General features: G+C 42.0%; 1 protein-coding gene and 1 long non-coding RNA gene across 3 annotated transcripts in view; one reads left to right on the top strand and one right to left on the bottom strand.

Annotated features, from left to right (window-relative positions):
* Positions 1-4,737: 4,737 nt before the first annotated feature.
* INTS4 (integrator complex subunit 4) overlaps positions 4,738-24,624 on the bottom strand; it is a 124,707-nt gene continuing 104,820 nt past the window's right edge. The window contains exons 17-23 of one of the 2 annotated variants that reach the window (XM_032295920.1): positions 23,047-23,127; positions 21,107-21,237; positions 17,228-17,287; positions 14,739-14,898; positions 14,365-14,517; positions 9,839-9,959; positions 4,738-5,147 (exon numbers count right to left, since the gene is read on the bottom strand). In XM_032295920.1, coding sequence (XP_032151811.1) covers positions 4,969-5,147; positions 9,839-9,959; positions 14,365-14,517; positions 14,739-14,898; positions 17,228-17,287; positions 21,107-21,237; positions 23,047-23,127 — 885 coding nt within the window. In that variant the 3' untranslated portion in view covers positions 4,738-4,968. The remainder of the gene's footprint in view (positions 5,148-9,838; positions 9,960-14,364; positions 14,518-14,738; positions 14,899-17,227; positions 17,288-21,106; positions 21,238-23,046; positions 23,128-24,624) is intronic. The other variant, XM_032295921.1, reaches the window with a different exon arrangement.
* Positions 9,955-14,900, top strand: LOC116563293. The gene is made up of 2 exons (XR_004274319.1): positions 9,955-10,095; positions 12,831-14,900. It is a non-coding gene; the product is annotated as an uncharacterized LOC116563293 (long non-coding RNA).

The raw sequence follows: 24,624 nt of genomic DNA, 5'->3' as shown, positions 1-24,624 counted from the left end.
TGCAACGTTCATTAATTCATTGAAAAAACATTTACTTGGCAGCTCTTTTTCCTAGACATTTACTAGGCATGGTATTTATCAGAGCCATAACCGATTGCTCCACCCCAGCCATCACTGGAGCAGCAGCACTGGAAAGGTGATTTTTGCTTCACACGATCCTGCCACCTGACTACATAGTTAGGCTTCTCACCTACAGGGACCAATCCATAGACTGGACAGCAACTTAAGATGTAGCTTGGCAAGAAAAGCTGAAGCAGTGTGGAAAGTGAAGGGATTTATTTTTTTCCAAGTTTACCAAGCAAGTAAGTGGCAGAGCTAGGATTAGAACCTAGCACTATGTCATCTTTTTTATGGCATACACCTCCTTACTCCCTAGAAGCCCATGAGAGTGAGCACTTCACAGACCCGACACCCAGCACTGAAGTCTTGGAAGGTTCTGCTTGGTGCCCTTTCCGCAGCCCTTTCATCTGTCAGATGACAGATCTTTCTAGATCTGTTCCCTTGGCTGATAAAGCCAGCCCTCTGTATAGCTAAGAAGGATGTTTGATGAAATTCAGACTGTTTCTCTAGTGATGCAGTCCTTTTTTTTTTTTTTTTTTTTTTTTTTGGTCAACTGTGAGACAGCTCCAGTGGGTGTTGAATTCAGTGTGGGTGTAATAATTATTCCTAAGTGAGTTGTCGCCAATAAAGAGAACTTAGTATAAACTTCTTAAGAAATAAAGGTATCTATCAGTGACATTATTAAACTTTTAAGAAAACCTGCTAATACATAGCTCCTACTTTTTTGAACCTGGTACACATGGTCAATGATGGAAATATGTAGAGTTTGAAGAGAAGCTGTTTTTCCACATGACGCTGTACTTAGTCCTGTGTCTTAATCAATTAAAGCCTCTCAGTCAGTTTGTAGGTAGCACAGCCCTCAAGCTGCCCACTCTTAATTTCTTCTAGCCTGAGTGGTTAAGACAAGAAGTTGGCAATGTGCTAGGTGTGTACCTTTCTTCTCCATAATTTGAGTTCAGTCATCTCAAAGCAAATATAAAGTCCTTTCAGAAACCTGAATCTCAGAAGCTTGCTTTTGCAGCATGCCATGGTACTATATTTACTCTGGATTCACAGATTCATTCTTCCCTTGCTGAGTATGTGCCAGGAGTTGTGCTGGGGATACAGCACAGACATTCTTACAGTCCAGGTACAGTTGGAAGAAATAAGACATACACATACAGTGAGGATGTAGAAGTTGCAAATTGGCACGAATCTATCTGGAGACATGTTTTGTTTGACTCAGTAATTTTAACATTTACTTTAGTTACCAAGGTTTATTCATTTTCTTTCATGAAAATGAAGATTTCTAGCTGTTTTGAAAGAATGGGAAGAACTGACACGACGAGAACAACACTTACAAATTAAAATAACTGAGTACAATGGAATAGCACTGCCTTCTCCAACAGATAATGTGCTCTCTGATTCTTCAATTGCTATTATCTTGTAGGCCACTTTATTCCTTTACTTTTCCTGCCTACCTTTCTTAAGGAGTTTGCATTTGTGAACCTGCAATGCAATATTAGTAAATACTATACTATGTGTGAAGAATATAGTATAGGAGGCTGTGGGAACATAGAGGAAATGTTCCAAGCCCATAAGAGACACAGATATGTTCTAGAACAAGGCCCAGTCCTGAAGAATGGAAGGAAAGGAACCATAGGAGATAGTCTGAGGACCACCTTCCAAGGCTCAGCAGGTCCAAAGGCCTAGAGGTGACAGAAAAACACTACAGGTAATTCTGTTCAGGTGGAATAGTAGAGAGACAGTTTGGGACAGGGAGTATGCAGCTGGAGACAAAGCAGAGGCATGAAGAGCCTTCAGGACAGGGGTTTTGACTTTATCCTGGGATGAGTAGTGATCCACTGAAAAAGCCTGAGCAGAGGAATTGGTGTGGTCAGATCGGCTCATCCAGAGGCTAATGCCATACTTGAGGAGGGTTGACGGTGGCTGTATCAGCATAGAAGCAGTATAAGAAGAAGACTAAGAAATATGAAGGAAGAGGAATCTAAAGGACTTGATGGCTACTTTTGTATGAGGGATGAGGAAGGAATCCAATGTGACAAACAGGTTTCTGGCTCTGACTGCTGGGTGCATGCTAGACCACTTAGCATGAGTAGTGATCCAATGAAAGGGTCTGAGCAGGGGAATGCTAGACCACTTACTAAGAACAACAGACTCCTGTGATGAAAGTCACCTGGGGAAGGAACAGGAGGCCTGGGTTCTAGCCTCAGCTTCACCACTAACTCAGTCTCTCTGGGCCTGCGTATTCATTTGTAAATGAAGGTGCCACACTGAAGTGCCCTTTATGCCCCCTTCCAAGCCTTTATAAAAAGATCATTTTTTCCCACTTCAGTGAAAAAGTGCAGAATCAGATACAGAAAAACTAAAATTCTCCTATTCCCCAGAACGTGAAAATTCAGGGTAAAAGCAATTTTTAAAGTTGAGCGCAACCCCAATACAATACTTGAATTCCTTAGCAACAACCTTTTCAGGAGCTTGTTCAACCTCGGCTCAAACACATCTATCCTGGATAATTCTACATACCCTAGCGCAGCTTGTTCAAGTCTTACACAGCTTTAAAAAATGTTTTCTGCTACTCAGCCAAAGGTAGACTAAGTGCATGTCTACCTTTGGTGGAAAAAGTGCTACATTTTGCATTTTTCTTTTTTTTTCCCCCTTAGTCTTCAGAACAGGAATACATTTTGCCTTTTTAAGACAGGATCAAGTCCTGGCTTTATCCCTTAGGAGACACCATCTCAAAGCCTGTTTCCTTACATGGAAAATGAGGGCTAACTTGGAGGATTTTTATAAAAAGGGGTACTTACCTGAAAAATATCCAGCATTTTCTTCCCTTAGAAGGCTTTCTATAATTACAGCACGATGGGCTCAGGCAGCAGCCATGGTTCTTCATGTTTTTGTCTAGGCTCCAACCCAGCAACTGTCGTCAAGTGTTCATGTCAGGGCTGTGGTACAATTACACTTCAGAGGTGCAAAAACAGGTGAGCATACTAGAAAAACTCAGCTTCCTGGAGCTAATCATTCTTTTCCTAGTTCCTCTTTAGCACCCATGACCTCCTGGAAATAGACTGCTTGGGTTCAGATCCCAGATCTGTCATTTACTAGTTGTGTGACCTAGGACAAGTTACTTATTTCTCTCAACTTCAACTGCCTTATTTATAAAATGAAAATAACAATACCTAGAGAGTTAATTAGTTCATGTAAAGAGCTTACAACACTGCCAGGTACATGTAAGTACATTAAACCAAAAGTCAAAACATGCTTGAATTTAAATTCCAGCTCCACGTCTAATTGTATTATCTTGGCCAGGCGTGATGGCTCATGCCTGTAATCTAAGCACTTTGGAGGCCAAGGCAGGCGGATCACCTGAGGTTGGGAGTTCAAGACCAGCCTGACCAATGTGGTGAAACCCCGTCTTAAAAATAAATAAATAAATAAATAATTGTATTATCTTGCTATTATTTTTATAAGCTTGTCAAGTGCTAAATATGATCCAGACTGGCTGCAGGTTCAGATTCTACCAATCGTTATTTAATCCATCCTATACAACAACCACTGAGGTCTAATTATCTGTTTCACAGATGAGGAAACTGAGTCTAAGAGAGCTGATGATTTGAAGGCCTTTTCCCATATACTTCCCCTGAGGTGGTATAGCTTAGACCTTTGGGATCTTCTTGGATGTGAATGAATACAGGCTTTACTATTTATAGTTTTCCCACCAGTGACTTAGTCTCTAAGCCTCATTTGGCTATCGTGAAGATTAAATGACAGGTAAAGTACATAGTACAGGCAGTGCCAAAGATTAAACTCTCTGGAGCACTGACTGTTATTATATCACACCTGGAATCTTTTTTTTTTTTTTTTTTAAACAGAGATGTGGTCTCACTATGTTGCCCAGGGTGGTCTTGAACTCCTGGGCTCAAGCAATCCTCCTGCCTCATGTAATCCCAAAGTGCTGGGATTACAGGTATGAGCCACAGCCCCCATACCTCTACCTAAACTTTAACTCACATGCAGCAACGTGTCAGAGATACTGCATGACTTTATTTCTTGTACTGGATCCCTATTTCCCATAGTCCTGATTTCTTTTCTAAAATATAGCTCTTCTATATTATTTTTTTAAAGCCATAGAGGTCTTAAGAATATAGCCAGGCGTGGTGGCCAGCACCTGTAATCGCAGCTACTCAGGAGGCTGAGGCAGAATCACTTGAACCCAGGAGGCAGAGGTTGCAGTGAGCCGAGATAGTACCATTGGACTCCAGCTCAGGCAACAGTGCGAGACTCTTGACTTTAAAAAAAAAAAAAAAAAAAAAGGTCTTAAGACAGGCAAGATCAAGAATTGCCTTGAAAGATGGACATGATTCATTCTCCAGCTATTCAGTCAGTCCTTGGCCCAGCTACTGCCTGCGTGAGGGAAGAGGCTTCTTAGCAAGATACTGCATGTTTAAGGTCCTTCAGCAACTTATCAATGGTAAAAAAGTACAGCTGTTAAATCTGCTTTGGAGGTGCCCTAACACACCATCACTTTAAGAAATAAGACTATAGCTCAAATAACCAGTTATCAGGAGGCAGCTGGATCTTTGTGTTTCACACCTGAGGAATAGCATGTAAGCATGTGGTATAAAAGCTGAAGCTACAGCCACATACATTTCTTTATAGACCAGGAACTAGAACAGCTTGGTGTTTTCTCAACTTTATTATGGAGGGGGGAGGGGAAGTAGACTTGAAGGTTTTTTTTATTTTTTAATGCAAAAACAATTTATCCTGTGTTTGATACCAGATGAGACTGTAAGGGTCACATACTCCTTACGCCTACACATCGATCCCAGGTGAAGTGCTTCAGGTTTGGCTCATTCTGACACCAAAGAAACGGCCCTCTGGGCCAAGGTTGGAAAGACTGCTTTTGCCTCAGCGCCGTGCAGGTTTGGGCATTATATAAACTTTTACAGGCTTGCTGAAGGGAATGGTGCCCTCGATGCTGGTTTCCACCTGGGGCGATACCTCACCACCCTCCATCCAGGGGCATTTTGGAATGCGAGCACTGGAGTTGTAGGACAGCAGCAGCCTCACTTCTACCTGACATGGCTCTGAAAAAAAGACAAAAGAAATCCTCTATGACTTGGCAACTGCTGGGAATGAGGATGAAATGTGAAGTTAAAGAAACATCAAAATGGAAGCAGTAGGGAAAACATTTCTTCATCCATCCAGATCCCTCCCCTTACCCTCACCAAACAAAACACTTTCTCAGGCAAAATCCTGGGGGGCTGACACTGAGCTTGCAGATGTGATGCTACTCCGTCACCTTCTCCTCGGGCTCACTGTGGCGCAGAGCCATAGCTGCTGAGACAACTGGAGAGCAAGCTAAAAACCCTTCTAGGAAGATTAATTACTTCATGAACTGCTTTATGAACTGGGTTCAAATTCTTATGCAGGTGTGGATTTGGGTGGTCTCAGAACCTTTGAGAGTCTCAAGACTTCCAGCCTCAGGACAGAGGATCAGCAGGTGCATGCTGCTTATTCTCATACCCAAGTGGGCTCTTCCTGTGCAGTTTGATATCAAGCCTCACGGCTGCATGTACCACAGACAACACTTTATTAGTGGAGAGGAAGCCTTTGAATAGCAAACAGTTCACCAAAAATTTCTGGCCAATGAACAGGAACATGTTTCAGGGACCTAAAATCATGTCCGAAAACATTTCATTCTTTCATTACATTATATTACAACATAACATAATCATATAGTGTCTGTATGTGGCAGGTCCTAGCAAGAATAAATAAGAACTCTCCTCAAGTTGACGGCTATTTGGTTAAGGAAACAGACAGTTGCAATGGAATACAGTATAAGAAGTACTGAGGAGGGAGTGCAACAAGGTTTTGGAATAGACTATCCACTCTATGCCAAGCACATAACCCCAAAAGTTCTTATCCTGCTACATTATGAAACAAATACTGTCACAATCTTGGCAAAAGTCCCAAGACTCAGAGAGGTTCTCAGAGACTGCTCAAATCCACACCTGGGTAAGAATTTGAGCCCAGTTCATAAACTGAAAGTTACTCTTTCTATTAACCACATGCTTCTATAAAGAAGGGGAAGATAATTTCAGAAAAATGTAAGGGCAAGTGCAAAGGCCAGGAACAGAGTGAGGTTGAGATGTCTCCTTAATTTGGTGTAACCAGAGCAAAAGGTGTAAGTGTGGAAGATGATCCCAACGCTAAGAAGTTCAGAGGGTAGAAATGAGGGCTAGATGGATCTAAATTAATAAGGGCAGAGACTCCAGGACTTCTCAGTGCCTCCCCAGACCTCTTCCTGGTTACATCCAGACTTCTCTCTATGGGTCAGAGAAGAGACTGGATTGCTGTCCTCCAGGAAGGGAAAGACTTACAGTCAGAGCAATCCAGAGGCCAAGAGCAATCCAAGACCAGAGCAATCCAGTGTACCTCAAATTTCAGCATGAGATCTAAGTGCAGCCTCAGCCATCAGCAAGTACCAGCCATGTGGTAAGCACACACTCACCTGACATGAGGGCCATGCAGCAGCCTTGAGTGTAACTGTCATGAAACTAACACTGTTCTCTGATACCAGGCTCCAGATGAATCTCCCACTCAGGGTGGAATTGAGATAGGTACCCATATCTGCTTTCCTGCCACACTCTGCCATTCAGTCCCAGGTGGCAGAACACAATCACAGCCCCAGTTCACAGAGCACTTTCAAAAAGCCAAATCTTGGTAAGAACCGGGCACAGTGGCTCAAGCCTATAATCCCAACTCTTTGTGAGGCCAATGCAGGACAATTGCTTGATCTCAGGAGTTTGAAACTAGCCTGGGCAACATAGTAAGACCCCATTTCTACAAAAAATAAATAAATAAATTAGACAGGCACATAGTCTCCGTTATTAGGGGGGCTGAGGCGGGAGGACCACTTGAGCCCGAGAGGAGTGCACCACTGCACTCCAGCCTGGGCAACAGAGGAAGACCCTGTCTCAAAAAAACACCAAATAAATCCTGTTAAGGTCAGAGGGAGCTGACGTCAGACTCAGCCGTACAGGATCATTTTGCATTCCCTTACCAATATTTGATAAGAGTGGCAATCCAAGGCAATGCCTTAGGAGGAAAGCAGAGTAGAGAGAAAATGAGAGGGAGGGGAACTTGCGAGAAAGAGACAAGATCATCTAGGATAACCCATACACCTTATAGAATATATTTCCAGGAGTTTTACATTCTTATTCTCATCTTAAAGACAATGAGACAGACAGGTAAAATAACTTTCTCAGGATTACACAGCAAAGGAGGCAGAATTTGAAATATGGTCTGTGACTCAGCTCCCTACGTGGCAGCATCCTGCCTCCCAGAGGAGAGGTCCTTCCCTGCTGGGGAGCTGCTCAGGGACTGAAGGAGCTCCCTAAAAACTCCAGGCCCCATCTCCTGGATGAAGAGAAAGAAAGTGCAAGCTTATTTACAATGAGACACACTGCACTTGAGTGTCCCAAACTGGAAGGGAGGTAGCACAGTAAGGGAAGGCTGAGTGCCAGCTTCAGCATTATCACTGATCAGCTACATGGGCCTCCATTTATGTATCTGTAAAATGAAGAAGAGAATACTAATTCCCACTGCAGAGTTGGTGTAAAGATTAAATGAATTTTTATTGCACATTTAAAACCTTGTATTCAATTTTCATTATTTGTTGAGTGTCTACTACATGTCAGGCACTAGAGACATAGGCTACTGAAGCACTGGAGATACAGAGGCAAAGACAAGCAGGTTCCCTGCTCTATAGGAGCCTACGTCCTACTGGGAAAGTCAGTAAATAATTAAATGTGAAAACACATCTGACACCAATAAGTGCTACACATAAAGAATTAAAACAGAGATTTGTAATAGTGACTGGGTCGCAACCACTCAGAGGAGGTGATCTTGTTTGGTTTTTGATTTTTTTTTTTTTTTTGAGTCAGGGTCTCACTCTGTTACCCAGGCTGGAGCATAGTGGTGTGATCAGGGCTCCCTGGAGCCTTGACCAACTCCCAGACTCAAGCAATTCTCCTGCCTCGGCCTCCTGTGTCCATGCCACCATGCCCAGTTAACTTTTTTATATATACTATAGAGATAGGGTTTCCCTATATTACCCTCACTGGTCTCAAGCTCTTGGACCCAAATAATCCTCCCACCTCAGCCTCCCAAAGATTATAGATACAAGCCACCATACCTGGCTATGATCTTGTATAAGTTAAAATTCTTCAGGCTCAGGATAGCCTGGCAATATCAAACAAGGAAGTCTGCCATGAACTAATATACCTTAAGAGAAAATGGGACCTAGGAGAAAGAACTCTGAGCATGAGGGCAGATCAGCTGAGTTCTAGCTCTGGCCTTGGCAGTGACTTGTTGTGTGACCAGGGACAAGTCAGTACCCTCTGAAGATTTTCCACATTCTTTTGAGCTACAGCATACTGTAATTTGCTTCCCTGAGCCTTGTCCCTCCCAAAACAGTGTTGTACCACAGCATTTTCTTCTCCATATCCAGGATCCCTTCCTCAGAAGATATTAGAATAAGGAATCTACTTTTCTGTGGGGCCAGTAGTTTGGCTAATAGTGCAAAACATTCCAGGCAGCCAGATTATGGATGAGGGATGCTCAGGGAAGCACATCCTGGGTAGCAGAACTGCCAGATGCTCCCTCAACTACACCAGGCCTAGTGCCACTAGAACCTGAAAGGGGCTGCCCTAATATCCAACAACTTTATAAAGTCATCAGTACCCATCTAACACCCTGACAGAGGGAAACCACTAATAATGGCCTTATAGGCCAGGCACAGTGGCTCAGATGGGTGGATCACTTGAGGTCAGGAGTTCGAGACCAGCCTGGCCAAATTAGCCAGGTGTGGTGGTATGGGCCTGTAATCCCAGCTACCCAGGAGGCTGAAGCAGGATAATCACCTGAACCCAGGAGGCAGAGGATGCAATGAGCTGAGCTCATACCACTGCACTCCAGCCTGGGGTGGAACAAGACTCAGTCTCAAAATAAAAATAAAATAATAATAATAATAATGGCCTTATAATTCTGTGTTTAAAAACTGAGAAAGAAAATTCCAAAAGCTATTCCCTATCTCTAAAATAAAACAAATTTGGTGACACTAAACACCTCCAGTAACAACAGTGCTCCTGGATCATCTTCAATTATTTGGGAAACACCACTGAGGCCAATTCTGCCCCCTTTTCTAGGTTCTGCAGACTGAGCTCTTTTTAAGTTTTCTAAAGTAGGCTTACAAACTTGAAATGTAATCTCCTTTGCACTTGTATTCTCCCATTTTATTCCTATGGATTAAAAATCCTCACAATTCAGACATATAAGTTGGAGAATGAAAAAAAATTTTTTTTTAATCCTTACAACTAATTTGTAGATTGAGAATTATCATTGTAATTTTGAAGCTGAGAAAAAAGAAAGGGAGAGACTTGTCCAAGGTGACAAAGCAAGTCAGTGGCAGAGTTAGGATAAGAATATAGTCTCCTTGTGTCCAGACCAGGGCCCTTTCCATGAGACTCCATTCTATCAGAATTGCCTGTATATCTTCTAACAGAATCTTATCGCTCATGCATGCGATCAAAGCACTGTAGCAAATTAGCCCAAATATACCCAGTTTGAGCTTATAAACTCATTGAGGAATCAAGTTCAATTCTTAGTAGGCCTGATCCATGTATTTTTTTCAAACTTTAAAAACCAAGCGCTTAAGGGTAGGTGTGATCTCCAGCAGCGTATTTTCCTGCACACTCTGGCCCTGACTCCTTACCTGTCCAAGCAGTGTGGGAGAGGTAAACCTGAGTGATGAGTCGGTGCCGCCCTGGGCCAGGATTCCGGAAGTCTGCAGGCTTGGGGTGAATCAACTGAGCCTGGCCATCTGGATATAAGACCTAAAGGGTGACAGAAATGAGAAAAAGAGGCAGAAGGGAGAGGAGTGTTTAACAAAAAAGATGATGACATCTGTTGTGAACCTCAAAACACAAGAAAGATGACACCAACTTTCCTAAGACTGCGCCTTGAGGGGAGGTCAACACTGTAGACGTTTCTATTCCCCTGCTCCAGCAAGAAGTAGTGTTCAGTAAACATTTCCTGAATTCATGGTGAATAAGTAATATGAACACAGTGTTTCTATTAAGCGCAAGGAGAGGTAAGAATATGAATTCTGACTATGAAAAGTGTTCTCTGGAAGCTTCACCAGAGGAGCACTCCTTCCCTGGCTGAATCATATCATGGCTCATCATCCATCACCAACCAACGGTATTTGGAGTTATTTTGCAACTGCATTCTCTCCACTAGATTTGAAGCAGCTAGGAAGTCATGTATCTGTTTCTTTCTACAGAGAGAATGCTCAGTGAAGAGTCCACTGAAATACATTGGCCGGTTCTTCAAGTCTCACAAGCTGCGAGAGTTCTTTCCTTAGCATCCTGGGGGACCTCCCAGTTCCCTGCGTAGACAGCCTACCACACCGTAGCGTACAAAGGAACTAGAGGAACAAATTAAGCTTATCCTAGGACCAGAACCTGCTCTATGTAAATATACTTGTGAAGGCAGAGTAGGGAACCACACAGGTCTTTCAATGTTGAAACTGTGGAAGGCATGTCCCACCCACTTAACTTATAATCCTTCATCTCTCCTGAGGTCACAGGGCCTCCCCTTGATTCTGCTCTTCTTTTTTTTAAGACAGGATCTTACTCTGTCACCCAGGCTGGAGTGCAATGGTATGATTATAACTCACTGAAGCCTCAAACTCCGGGCACAAGTGATCTTCCTGCCTCAGCCTCCTGAATAGTGGGGATTACAGGCATGTGCCACCACGCCAGGTAATTTTCTTTTTAAACTTTTTTGTAGAGACAGGATCTTGCTATTTTGCCCAGGCTGGTGTCTAACTCCTGACCTCAAGTGATCCTCCTGTGTCAGCCTCCCAAAGTGTTGGGATTACTGGCATGAGCAACTGGGCCTGGCCTACCCTTATTTCTTTTTGTTTCTTTTTTGAGACAGAGGCTTGATCTGTCGCCCAAACTGGAGTGCAGTGGTGCAATCTCATCTCACTGCAACCTCTGTCTCCTGGGTTCAAGTGATTCTCCTGCCTCAGCCTCCCGAGTAGCTGGGATTATAGGCGCTCAGCATAATGCCTGGCTTATTTTTATATCTTTAGTAGAGATGGGGTTTCACCATGTTAGTCAGGTTGGTCTTGAACTCCTGACCTCAGGTGATCCTCCTACCTCAGTGTTGTGATTACAGGCATGAGCCACTGTGCCCGGCCTACTCTTATTTTTTCAAGCTGCTACTTCCCACTCTAGTTCTAGGCTCCAAGCTCCCAAGCCTGCTATAGCAGAAAGATGCAGATGTCTCCATTTCTTGATCCTTATTATCTTTAAAGACAAGTGCTTGGGTTTCTTTTCTTTTTTTTTTTTTTTTAGAAAGAAGGGCAGGGCTGGGAAAAATGCCTCACAACTATAATCTCAGCACTTTGTGAGGCTGAGCCGGGTGGACCACTTGAGGTCAGGAGTTCAAGACCAACCTGGTCAACATGGTGAAACCCCTTCTCTACTAAAAATACAAATATTAGCTGGGCATTGTGGCATTTGCCTGTAGTCCCAGCTACTTGGGAGGGTAAAGCAGGAGAATCACTTGAACCTGAGGCAGAGGTTGCAGTGAGCCAAGATCGCTGCCACTGCACTCCAGCCTGAGTGACAGAGTGAGATTCTGTTTCTAAAAAAAAAAAAAAGACAAAGACAAGGACAAAGATAAGAAAGAAAGACGAAAGAAAAACAGAAAGACAGAAAGAAAGAGAAAAAGAGGGGGAGAAAGAGGGAGGGAGGGAGGAAGGAAGGAAGGAAGGAAAGAAGGAAGAAAGGAGATAAAGAGAGAGAGATAAAGAGAGAGAGAGAGAGAGAAGGGTAGAGGTGGAAATAGCAATGATCATGGGAAAAAAACAGATGAAAAGGGGCCATAATTTCTGTGTTCAGCAGGATCTGTGGCTCATACCTATAATCCCAACACTTTGCGGGGTGAGGTGGGAGGATTGTTTGAAGCCAGGAGTTTAAGACCAGACTGCATCGTGGTGCGCATCTGTAGTCCCAGCTACTCGGAAGACTGAGGCAGGAGAATTGCTTGAACCCAGGAGGTGGAGGTTGCGGTGAGCCGAGATCGTGCCATTGCACTCCAGTCTGGGTAACAACAGCAAAACTCCGTCTCAAAAAAAAAAAAAAAAGACCAGACTGGACAAAAAAGTGAGACCCCATCCCCACACAATTAAAATTAGCCAGGTGTGGTGGTATGTAACTCTAGTCCCAGCTACTCAGGAGGCTGAGGCAGGAGGATCCCCTGGACATAGGAGTTTTACAGTGAGCTGACCATGCCACTACATTCCAGCCCAGGCAACAGACAGAGACCTTGTTTCAAAAAAAAAAAAAAAAAAAAAAAAAAAAAAAAAACTCCCCCATTCTCAGCAAAACTGTCCTTGGTGAAAGGCCTTGACTCCTCTGTGAAATGGTTGCTGGAAGCCTTCTTTCATTTGTCTACCACAAAAGTGGAGCTTAGAAATCTGTGGCCCAAGTAGCTCAGCGGAAGGAAATGACCAGTATGAATTATCATCAGATAGAATACAGTAAATACAGTAACCTAGATTAGGCTTACGAACATGTTAACGAATAGAGTTCTGCAGGGCCTGCTTTAAAGAACAGATATACAGTATTTTAATGGAGAATGTAATCTCAGTGTCATCTCTGGGGCATGTTTACTACTATATCTCTATCCAGCACCTGAAGTAATGCCTGAAACAAAGGAATGATTCAGCGTGTGGTGACTGGACTGCATGGCACTTTCGAACCACTGGACCTGTCCCACAATGGGGCAGTGAGTTTCCTGTCCCTCTACCTATAAGGTATCTAAAAGGTTTGGCCCTGCATGTGGTAGAGGTGCTTTGAAGGGGGTTTTTTAGGAGACAGTCTAGGAGACGACCCTTAAATAACCTGCCTGCAATCTTCTTTATGCTCAATTGGTCAATGAAGTTTTTTTCAGGGACAACATAAAACAGTAGTTCTGCTAGCATCACTGACTACACATTAGAGTCACCTATGAGCTCTTAAAATAAACACTAGTGTCCATGGGCCCTACTCTCAGAATTTTGATTTAATTGATGTAGGCTGAGACCTATTCACCTGTTTTTAATGCTTTCTGAGTAATCCTAAAGTGCAGTGAAGGTGAACTACCACTAATGTGAGAAAAAAAAAATACTGCAATATGACTTCACAGCTAGCTCAGAACTAGTTCTCTGCAGATTTCATAATTTATAATAATTCCTGCTGGGAAGCCAGAAGACCCATTCCTCTACTGTCACCATAGCCAAAAAGCATTATCTTCAAGGCCTGATTCATCCTTACCTCCTCCAGGAAGCCTTCCCGGCCTGCTCCAGACTAATTTTCTGTCCCCTTATTGTACTTCCTGCCAGTACTTGCATCCCTGCTTTGACTTATATCTCTTTGGCCCAGAATACCCCCTTATACCCTTCTCCTTTCCTTCCTGAGCCTCCACCACACTCCAAATTGAGTACTCTGAACTTATCCTGTGCATATCTACCCACCAAACTCTGTTTTATAATTGCCTGCCCATTTGTATGTCTCTCAATGAAACTGCAGGCACCCCGAGAACAAGAACTGTGACATATTTACTTTGGCAACCACGGCACTTAGCATGTGCAATAGAGTAAGCACAATTGCATAGATGAATGGAAGGAAGATGAATGAATGGCCAGATGGATGAATGAAGGGGTAGTACTCTTTGTAGGGCTTAACTGCACTGTCTGAATTGTTTAGTCTCTGCTACATTTCTCACATGTCTCTATTATCTAACTTGGGAAAGAATATTTCCTAGTGATCACCTTTTCCCAACCATAAATTTTATCTGTCAGTTGACTGACTCACAGCCTGAAAATAACTTGTTTATTAGTTTTCTGCAACAAAAGACCCAGTCTTAGCATCACATTGTAAGGTTAGAAAAGGTCTTATCATGTAATGAACGCTTACTGGGTGCTGGGGGCTTTAAATGCATTATTTCTTCTCAATGTCAACTCCTCCTATTTGTCAGTTGCAGAATCTGAAACTCAGAGTTTTAAGTAACTTGCTCCAAACCAGCCTCAGCAGTAGTTGAGATTTAAGCCTAGATTCTTTCCCACAGAGGCCCATTTCTTCTCCTGTCTCAGTTTCTGTCCTTCAGGTAGAGACTACAGGAGTGCCGACATTAAATACTTCAATACAAGGTCCATGAGGACCAAAGCTCCAAGAGGACCCAAACCCGACAGACCTGGATCTTCACAGTGTTCTGAGGGTCCTGCACATGTTCCAGGGTTGCATCAACATCCAGGGCCACCACTAACCCGGATGTAAACCGCAAAGGGTTGTCTGACTCGCCTGCTGGCTCGATGATGGTGGCTGAGGCTTTGTGGATCTGTAAGCAAGAAGAAAATACCATGATTCTAAAGTCAGGTCATTCCTGGATAAAAAAACACAATCTTTGATCTTCTCTCTCCTTATCTAATGAGTGGGCATGTGGGAGCCACTCAGAAAAGAGCCTAACCCAGTTACTCCATTGGTCAAAGAAGATCACCAAGGTGAAGATTTTTGACTGTCTGGACAGATTTGGCCTATAGGGGCCAAATAGACCCTGACCTGCTCTGGAAGTGGGAGATGCAGGAAGGCACTCTGCCGCAGCGTGGTCTGTAGAATTTTGACCACTTCTGCAGGTTTGGATGTCATGAGTCGGGGCATAAGGTCAAGAAGTTTGTCCACAAAGCTGTCCTGCAAGTGCGGCAAATCAGTGATGAAATACCTAGAGGAACAAACAGAAGCAATTTACTCATTCAACTGTGCACTCATTCACCACAGGCTGGGCCCCAGCCCAACTACGAAGCAGAAGGAACGATGAAGTGAGAGGAGTTTGCAGTTCATGATCAAGACAGACCTATATCATTATGCCTAAGTCACATGATCACAAAAGAAATGCCGCTGTTTACTCATAACCATTATGTGCCAAACATAATCTTCAGTATGTTACATGATCTTATTTAACTCCCAGCAATCCTATGCATTATTAGAATTTTTATTTTCGTACTATAGACTCATTAATTATTTTAACAAATACGAAGTGGCAGAAACACTGAAACTCAGAGAGGATGATGCTGTACCAAGGCTCAGAAAAGAAAGTTACTCCTGGCTTGGACTGATCCAACTTCTGCCTTGTGCAAGGGGATAGACAAAAGATATCTCAATGAGGAGGCAGTATCTGTGCAGAAACTCAAAGGATGAATTAGGAACAACAGACAAAGTACTTTGGGGATTCAGAGCTGTCATCTTCCCAAAAAAACTCTTTAATCCAACTGTGCGAAAACAGACTCTCTACCTTAAAGAATCTAAAGTCAAAAGTAAGGCATGAACTTATTTCAGATTTAAATCTAGGACCTTTTTTTTTTTGAGACGGAGTCTTACACTATTGCCCAGGCTGGAATGCAATGGCATGATCTCGGCTCACAGGGACCTCTGCCTCAAGTGATTCTCCTACCTCAGCTTCCTGAGTAGCTGGGATTACAGGTGCCCACTGCCATGCCCAGCTAATTTTTTGCATTTTTTAGTGGAGATGGGGTTTCACTATGTTGGCCAGGCTAGTCTCAAACTCCTGACTTCCTGATCCACCCACCTCGGCCTCCCAAAGTGCTGGGATTACAGGCATGAGCCACTGTGCCAGGCCTCCAAACTAGAATTTTAAAAGACCAAGCTAGACTGTACCATTTGCTAGACAGCATTACCTGCTGGTGAAGGTAGTGCTGCAACTCAGCCCTTTAAGAAGCCATCATCACCCAAATGACAAGTACAGAGTCATAAAATCCTCAGGTTTGAAAAAAAAAAAATCCTCAGGTTTGGTGAACTTCATGAGGGCAGAGACAATGAGTGGAAGAAATGAAACAGACTTCATCAGTGCTTTAAGATCCTCTGTCTTCTCCCAGTATAATTTGGCTGCATACCACAGGTCTGGTCATTCCCTGGGCTCCTATTTCTTCATCAGGCTTTCCATTCAACTACTGCATGTGCTGTTAACCAATTCATTCCATATACAACTCTGAAAAAATATATGTATTCTACAAGATAAAATTTACCTGCAGAATTGCAGAACAATTGTTTGCATATTTTAGAGAAATATGCAAGTGTAACAACAGTGTGGGCCTGGCACAGTGGTTCAGACCTATAATCCCAATACTTTGGGAGGCAGAGGCAGGAGGATGTCTTGAAGCCAGGGATTCAAGACTAGCCTAAGCAACACAGCAAGACCCCATCTCTAAAAAAAAATATTAAAAATTACCCAGGCGTGTTGGCACATGCCTGTTACTCAGGAGTCTGAGGTGGGAAGATAGCTTTAGCCCAGGAGTTCAAGGGTGCAGTGAGCTCTGATTTCGCCACTGCACTCCAGCCTGGGTGACCGAGTAAGACACTGTCTCTAAAAATAATAATGAGGTCAGACACAGTAATGGCTCATGCCTGTAATTCCAGCTCTTTGGGAGGCTAAGGCAGGCAGGTCACTTGAAGTCAAAGAGTTCGAGAACTGCCTGACCAACATGATGAAACCCCGTCTATACTAAAAATACAAAAATTAGCTGGGGGTGGTGGCAAGCACCTGTAGTCCCAACTTCTTGGGAGGTTGAGGCAGGAGAGTCACTTGAACCCAGCAGACGGAGGTTGCAGTGAGCCAAGATCACACCACTGCACTCCAGCATGGGCGACAGAGTGAGACTCCTTCTCAAAAAAAATAAAAATAAAAATAAATAATAAAGAGCAGTGTAAGCAAACAGTGGTGAAAAAAACAGATGACTAATGATTTTTTTCAACAAACGTATTTACAAGTTTTCTTCATATTACTTGTCTTTTTATGGCTCTAGCTAAGTGCTAAATCCAAGTGATTCCTGGTAGGTTTAGTTTTGAAGCTCTAACTTCAAAGAAGTTTCTATAACATTAAGGAAAAAAAACAAATTAGGGCACATGGCCAGAATGATAGCTTGGCTGCACAGGCTAAACTGAGGAATGTGATTTCTGATTGCTTCTATTGCCTGCCCGTGCTATTCTCTGTGGAACCAAGATTTAATAAGCCAGAAGAGATATAAAATACTTACCTCTGAAAAAAGTCCACTTCCTGTAAAAATTTTTCACACATCCCAAATAAGGGGTCAAGTCTGTAGAAAAGAAATGTAAAATAATTTGCTTGTGAAATCTTCAAACTGAGAAGTGAGGACCAAAAGTCCCAGAAACCTGAGCCTAAATTAAAGGAAAATTGGCATATTACACTATAAAAATGATCTCTAAAAGTAAGAGAGGACTCCTAATGGACCTGGGGGTAATACCTGTCAGGATCCCAAGACCTGATTAAACTACTGCAGTGCCCATTAAGCTCAAAGAACATTAAAAATCAGACTATCACAGGCTACACTTGGCACTAGACTCACTATGAATACAGGAGAGAAGCATAGCATGCAGGCACTACAGTGTCAAGTTCCCATTCTGCAGGAGTCCTTACAACAGTCCATACATCTACCTGGGAGCTTTATTCCCAACACTGACAGCTCATGTGCAAGGAGATGAGCTCTAAATCAGGTAGGTGTAGAGGCCATACTAGCTGAGATGCCTCATGCACCATAGGTGCTAATATCTCTTTTTTTGTTGTTTGTTTAGAGACAGGGTCTCAGTCTGTCACCTAGGCTGGAGTGCAGTGGTGTTATCATGGCTCACTACAGCCTCAACCTCCTGAGCTCAAGCAATCTTCCCATCCTGGCCTCCTGAGTAGCAGGAGGGGACAAAGTTTTGTTACTACTTTGCCCACAAACACAGATGATGCTCCTTCTTCTCTATCTTGATTTCTTTGGCCTCACAGTACTTGAGAACATTTCATTTCAGTAAAAAGTTATTGCCGGGCGCAGTGGCTCAAGCCTGTAATCCCAGCACTTTGGGAGCTGAGGCAGGTGGATCACGCGGTCAAGAGATCGAGACCATCCTGATCAACACGGTGAAACCCCGTCTGAGTAGCCGGGACTATAAGAATACACCACTATGCCAAGATAAACTTCTTAAATTTTTTGTAGAGGTGGTGGTCTCACTGTATTATCCAGGCTGGTCTCAAACTCCTGGGCTCAAGCAGTCCTCCTACCTCAACCTCCTAAAGTGTTGGGATTACAGACATGGGCCACCATAGCTGGCCTGCTAATATCTCTTGAAACAACTCCATAGGCATAGCTTCCAGCGACCCGACAAATGATCTATCCAGTTTCAAGAATCACTGTACTCAGTGAAGCCCATAGCCATTGTATCTGCATCTGGAAACCATTTATATTTCCTTCTGGTCTACATGCAATTTACTCAGAGATCATTTTTTCCATAGTGGTATAGCCTATTAATGTTGACACTATAAGGGCTCCAAGAAACATACCTAAAAAGTTAACTAAACTTAAAAAAAAATTTTTTTTTAAATGCTAATCAGTAACCTCCGTGAGAGTTAACAGGATTTAAACCTACTGCACTGACAAACTGCTACAAAACCAGCAGATGAGATTAGAAGCTATATAGCAGGAAAAAAAAAAAGAAAAAAATAGTAGCGAAGCACACTTGGAAATAAAACATATAATGAAATCAAACTCAATAATCCATGAACAGTGGAATCAACAACATTGTAAACTGAAATGATAAACTAAAAGAGCATATTAAGGAATTTACTCAGAATATAGAATAGAAAAACAAAGAAAATGAAATTACAAAATAAAAGGTATAGGAAAAATAGATCAAGAAAATCCAACATCCAGTATGCAAGACTAGTGTATAGAAGAAGTAAGTAAAGAAATAATGGAGGAAAAAAATCCCTGAGCTAAAAACAGTTGATACTTCAAACTGCCACCAAAGATCAGCAAGAATATTGAAAGAAAACACATATCTAGACATATCCTGGTGAAATTAAAGAGAGAAAGAAAATTTTAAAGGTTTGAGCATGAAAAATAAGCTGTAGGGAAGAGAACGAGACTCACAGAAGACATTCAACTATAACATTAAATACTAAAAGGGAACATAACAGGGAGTCTCTATTAACCTATTCTGATTTGGGAGCATTCCCAATACAATAAATAAAGGCACCATAGCAATATAAAAATATTGGAAAAGAATTCCATTTATGTATGAGAGCCAAGGAATTTAAAAAGCAACTGTGATACATAAAGAACAGTGGTAGCAAAGTTGGAACTAAACTTATAAAGATTATAAGTGATGGCTCACGCCTGTAATCCTAGCACTTTGGGAAGCTGAGGTGGGAGGATCTTTGAGCTCAGGAATTCAAGACCGGCCTGAGCAACATAGTGAAACCATGTCTCTATTATTTTTAAAAATAAAAAATATTTTATATAAAAAATTTAAAAAAGTATATATAAGGACTATGTATTTATAACCTTATAAAGATTATATAGTTATAAACTTATAAAAATATAAGCTACATTATAAAAACATAATCAACTGAAACAAACTTTCAAATTTTTTTTTTTTTTTTTTGAGACAGAGTTTCACTCTTGTTACCCAGGCTGGAGTGCAATGGCGCGATCTCGGCTCACCGCAACCTCCGCCTCCTAGGTTCAGGCAATTCTCCTGCCTCAGCCTCCTGAGTAGCTGGGACTACCGGCACGCGCCACCATGCCCAGCTAATTCTTTGTAGTTTTAGTAGAGACGGGGTTTCACCATGTTGACCAGGATGGTCTCGATCTCTTGACCTCGTGATCCACCCGCCTCGGCCTCCCAAAGTGCTGGGATTACAGGCGTGAGCCACCGCGCCCGGCCAAACTTTCAAATTATTATTGAGAGATGGGGTCCTGCTCTGTTGCCCAAGTTGGAGTGCAATGGCACGATCTTTTTTAAAAAAAAAAAATATAGATGCCATCACACACATCTTTGTTTATTTCAATTATAACTGGCACATAGTAGGAATTAAACATTTGTTAAATGATTATATATATCTTTAAGATTAAATCACTCCCTGACTTTATAAAGTCACTATCAAGATAAGTGAAGAAATAAAATATTTTGTTTCTCAGGATGTTCTTTCTGACCTAGTATGCTTCAGTGTTTAAACATTCATATTTATATCTCTACGCCACATTTTTGTTGACATAGCTACTGGACTGAGCATCAAACATTTCTGCGAGCTGGCAGTGAGTCACCTAAGTACTTTTTTGTATCAAATCTATGATGCCATCATTCTTAAGATGCACCTTTATTTTATGAAATAGTAAGAAACAAAAAACACTATGGCACCCCATCAAAATATTTGATTTCAGTGAACTTACAATAATATGTGCATCTTGAAATCCATGAAATGTGGCAGTTCCAGTTATCTGAAAGTCTTACAGCTTTACAGTCTTACACTGAACTCTTATTACGTATCAAGTACCATGCTAAGTGTTTTTACATGTATTCTCTCATTTATTCTTCACAGGAATGCCATAAGATAGATGTTGTCTTCATTTTCATTTTGAACAGGGAAACAAGGTACAAAAAGGTTTAAAAACCTGTTCATAACCAAACAACTAGTAAGTAAAAAAGACAGGATTTGAATAAAATAGTCTGACTTCCCAGTATATCCTCTAGTTTATGCTTACTGCCTGAGAAAAAGATTATTAGTCCCTTCAGAACAGAAAAATTGGTCCCCGGCACTAAATTCGTAAGGAAATCTATCAAGTAGGAGGATACAAAATGTCCTTTTTGCCAGTTAAAGTCCTGTGTTGTGCTATATGCAATGGAGAGTCACCAGAGGGTTTTTAGCAAGGGAGAGACACAATTGGATTTCCAACAAATCTGATGCAACAAAAGAATTTGTAATATCTGAAAAAAAAATAGGTCACACATTCCTTAGCTAGTCTTTTCTAAATCTCATTTTACTTATCATTAACTTTGGTGTGATGTCTGAATGCATTTGAAGCATCTTTGAAAGGAACATGCCACATCTTTTGGCCAACCCCACATCTTACCCTCGTGTAGTTCGTGCTGTTACTATAAGTTGCAAAGCTTTGGCCTGTAGCCTCATGTGATGTATAATCACCACCTGCTTATTCTCCACACCACTGTACATGAACTCCATTTTGTAGGTCTCTTCCATAATCTATAAAGAAAAGGTAATTAATAATCAATAAAAGTATCAGTCTTACTTGAGAGCAGCATAGATTTCTACTGTTAAATAACCTTAGGTGAAACTCTGAACTGAGATTTTACATCCCTATGCTTTTAAGTGTTGAAAGAAATTAGTATAGTATGCCTTGTGAAGAGCGAATAAATTATTTTGCCTATTTAAAAAGAAGACTGACCTGGTAATAAAATCATCTCAGTTGATGATGTGAAGATAAGAAAATTTAATCACTTAAGCAAACTGCAAAGCACTGAAAGCACTGCTTGTTACCCTAAACTAAACTCACTCTGCCATGGGAACAAATTAATATATATTATATATGGAAACCCAATCCCCAGGAAATCCTCAAGAATTAAACATCAGGAACTATTAACCATATGTTAGTTATCCTGATAGACTGCTCTGTGGGCTTGGTCTGAGAGAGTTTGGGAAGGAAATAAGTGCAAGAAAACATTGTCTATGACCCCAGATCAAGTTCCCGATCTTGCTCAGCTTTATCCAAATAAGCTACTTTCATAAAAACGATTCTTCTCTTTCCCTTCTGTGCTTGCCTCTCTGTGAACACTCTGGGGTTAGAGAAACGACTCCAGACTCTCTTATAACTGGCAATGAGACAAATTAAATTACATGAATGTCTCAATCCCTTTCTGTAAACGGGGAAGAAATAGCACCAACATCATGAAGTTTAAAGTATCAAATGGGGCATGCAAGATGCTTATCACAGTATCTGTGATATACAGCAATGGTAACTTCTTTCCTCTTTTCCTTCCAAATTATTGCTCCCTGGTCCCATCTTTCCAGTGTGGCTCAATTACTGGGTTCTAGTCATTAAATTCTACTCTTCTACAATAAGCCACATACCAGGTCTGAGAGAGAGTCTGGATCAGACAAGAGTCGGTACTGTAGTAGAAAACAGATTCTGGGTATCAGAGGATCTGGTCTCCAGTCCTGATTGTATTACCTATAGCTCTATGAATTTAACCTTGCTGAGCTTTAACTGCCTCATCTCTAAAATAGAATTAGTACTTATTCCTATCAAATGAGATTATTATGAGGGGTAATTAAGCTAACAGACTTGAAATTATTTAGTGAACTGTAACAATCACTGTCATCATCATTAGCTTCCTCCTGGGTCATTTACAGACTTCCTATTTGGAAGACTTGACCTGCAAGAGATCACCAAGTCTCAATACTTAGATGCAAAAGGGAACTACTCAAAGCTGAAAGGAAATAAACTATAGGCAAAAAATTTAAAGCCTGCTTAATGAACTACCCAGAAATGTAAGGACCTTTTAGCACTGAAGTGATGGTACAGGCTAAAGATATAAACAATCTTAATTGAGTTCAGCTACATTTTCAGATAAAAGATTCATGATGGTAGAGACAGGGTTTCACCATGTTGGCCAGGCTGGTCTCAAACTCCTCACTTCAAGTAATGTGTCCGCCTCAGTCTCCCAGAGTGCTGGGATTACATGAGTGAGCCACCATGCCTGGCCCAACTGCCATATTTTATAGAAGAGGAAAAATCCAGGGAAGTTAAGTAACTTGCTCAATGTCACTCAGCAAATCTGAGGCAGATCTGGGACTTGAACCCAGGTCCCCTGACTCCAAAGTGAGTGCTGTGTCCCCCAGTTATGCTCCTTCTCATATCACTAACTTCTGTCATAGCCTAAAATGAGGGAGGCCACACAAAGGTATAGAGCTATAGGAAGGCCTCTGGCTCTGCCTTGGACTGGACAATTCCTGGACAGAGACCTATTTGAAAGGAAGGTCTGAATAGCTTACCTGTTTCGCTGCTGCTGAGGCCAAATCACTCTGCTTCAAATACAAAGGCGCTGCCACATTCCACAACTTTTCCTGCAAGGCCTACACAGACAAATCAGGAGGGAACAGAACATAGAGGTCACAAAGACTGGCATATCATCTGGGATTTACATTTTTGTTTTCCTTTGAAAGTCTACCATGAACAGGACTTCTTCTCAATTAATCTTATTCTTTTAACCCAATAAGCTGTATCTGTTATGGAGAGAGATGAGACCAATGGTTTGGGCTAAATGAATTCCTGCCCATTTGATCCAATTTCTAGCCCAAAGGCCCTGTGTCCCAGATCAGTGCTTCTGGAAGCAGAGTACAGGAGCCATGAATCCTTCACCAGAATGTGCCGACAAGCCAGCTTCTGGGCTCTAGGCACTCCTTCCCAGAGCCACTGGGCTAACCTGAACCACCTAGATCCTTCTTCCTTGACTGTGGTTCTTTTTTCCTTTCCCCTATGCTCATTATGTTATGAATAACACCTGCCCCCAAACACTTTACAAATATATTCAACTAAAAATCAGGCAACATTCCTAGATTTCTCCGTCTTTCAATCACTCTACATTTAAAACATCACTAAGAGCCACAATCTTACCTTTCATCTCTCTCCTCACCTATCCATCCACATGACCTCATCTCTTGCATAACTATTACCTTGTAATTTATTTGGAAATTAAGTATGGCTTAAGGAGATGCGTTTGAGTGCCAAGTTGACACGGGGTGAACTTACGGACCTAATTTTAGGTATCAACTTGACTAGATTAAGGAATACCAGAAACCTGGTAAAACATTATTTTGTTTTACACAGTCAGGGTGTGTCTGTGAGGGTATTTCCAGAGGTTAGTGTGTAAATCTGAGTGTACTAGACGGAGACCATCTGCCCTCAGTGTTGGCGGGTACCATCCAATCAGCCAGTGGCCAGGAGGGAACAAATACAAAAGACAAAATGGGCAGGGCAAAATGGCTCATGCCTGTAATCCCAGCACTTTGGGAGGCTGAGGTGGGTCGATCACCTGAGGTCAGGAGTTCCAGATCAGCCTGACTAACAGGGCAAAACCCTGTCTCTACTAAAAATACAAAAATTAGCCAGGTGTGGTGGTGCACGCCTGTAATTCCAGCTACTTGGGAGGCTGAGACAGGAGAATCGCTTGAACCGAAGAAGAGATTGCAGCAGTGAGCTGAGATCACGCCACTGCATTCCAGCCTGGGTAACGGAGTGAGACTCTGTCTCAAAGAAAAAAAAAAAGACAAAATGGCAAAATGGATTCTCTGGGTTCTGCTGCTTGGATATCAGAAATTTGACTCCATGAAAGTGCATCAACACAATACTGACTGTGTATAAGCATTGAGTGTGTACATAAAACGTCACTTCCTCAATAAAGAGATATCTTTTACATACATCTACATTTGTAAAAGATGAAATTTCTTGAGATCTCAGCTCTTTGGGTGACTGCATATGCAGTGGTGACCCATCATGGTTTTGATCAATCTTGTCAAAAGACTTAAGGTTGTTGGGCACAGTATTTCAGATGACCACAGTTAAAAAGCTGT

Source organism: Sapajus apella, unplaced genomic scaffold, assembly GCF_009761245.1.
Source record: "Sapajus apella isolate SASKATOON/1434 unplaced genomic scaffold, GSC_monkey_1.0 scaffold34, whole genome shotgun sequence".
Lineage (NCBI taxonomy): Eukaryota > Metazoa > Chordata > Mammalia > Primates > Cebidae > Sapajus > Sapajus apella.
Note: the sequence above shows the minus strand (reverse complement) of the source record. Positions and strands in the feature narration are given on the sequence as shown.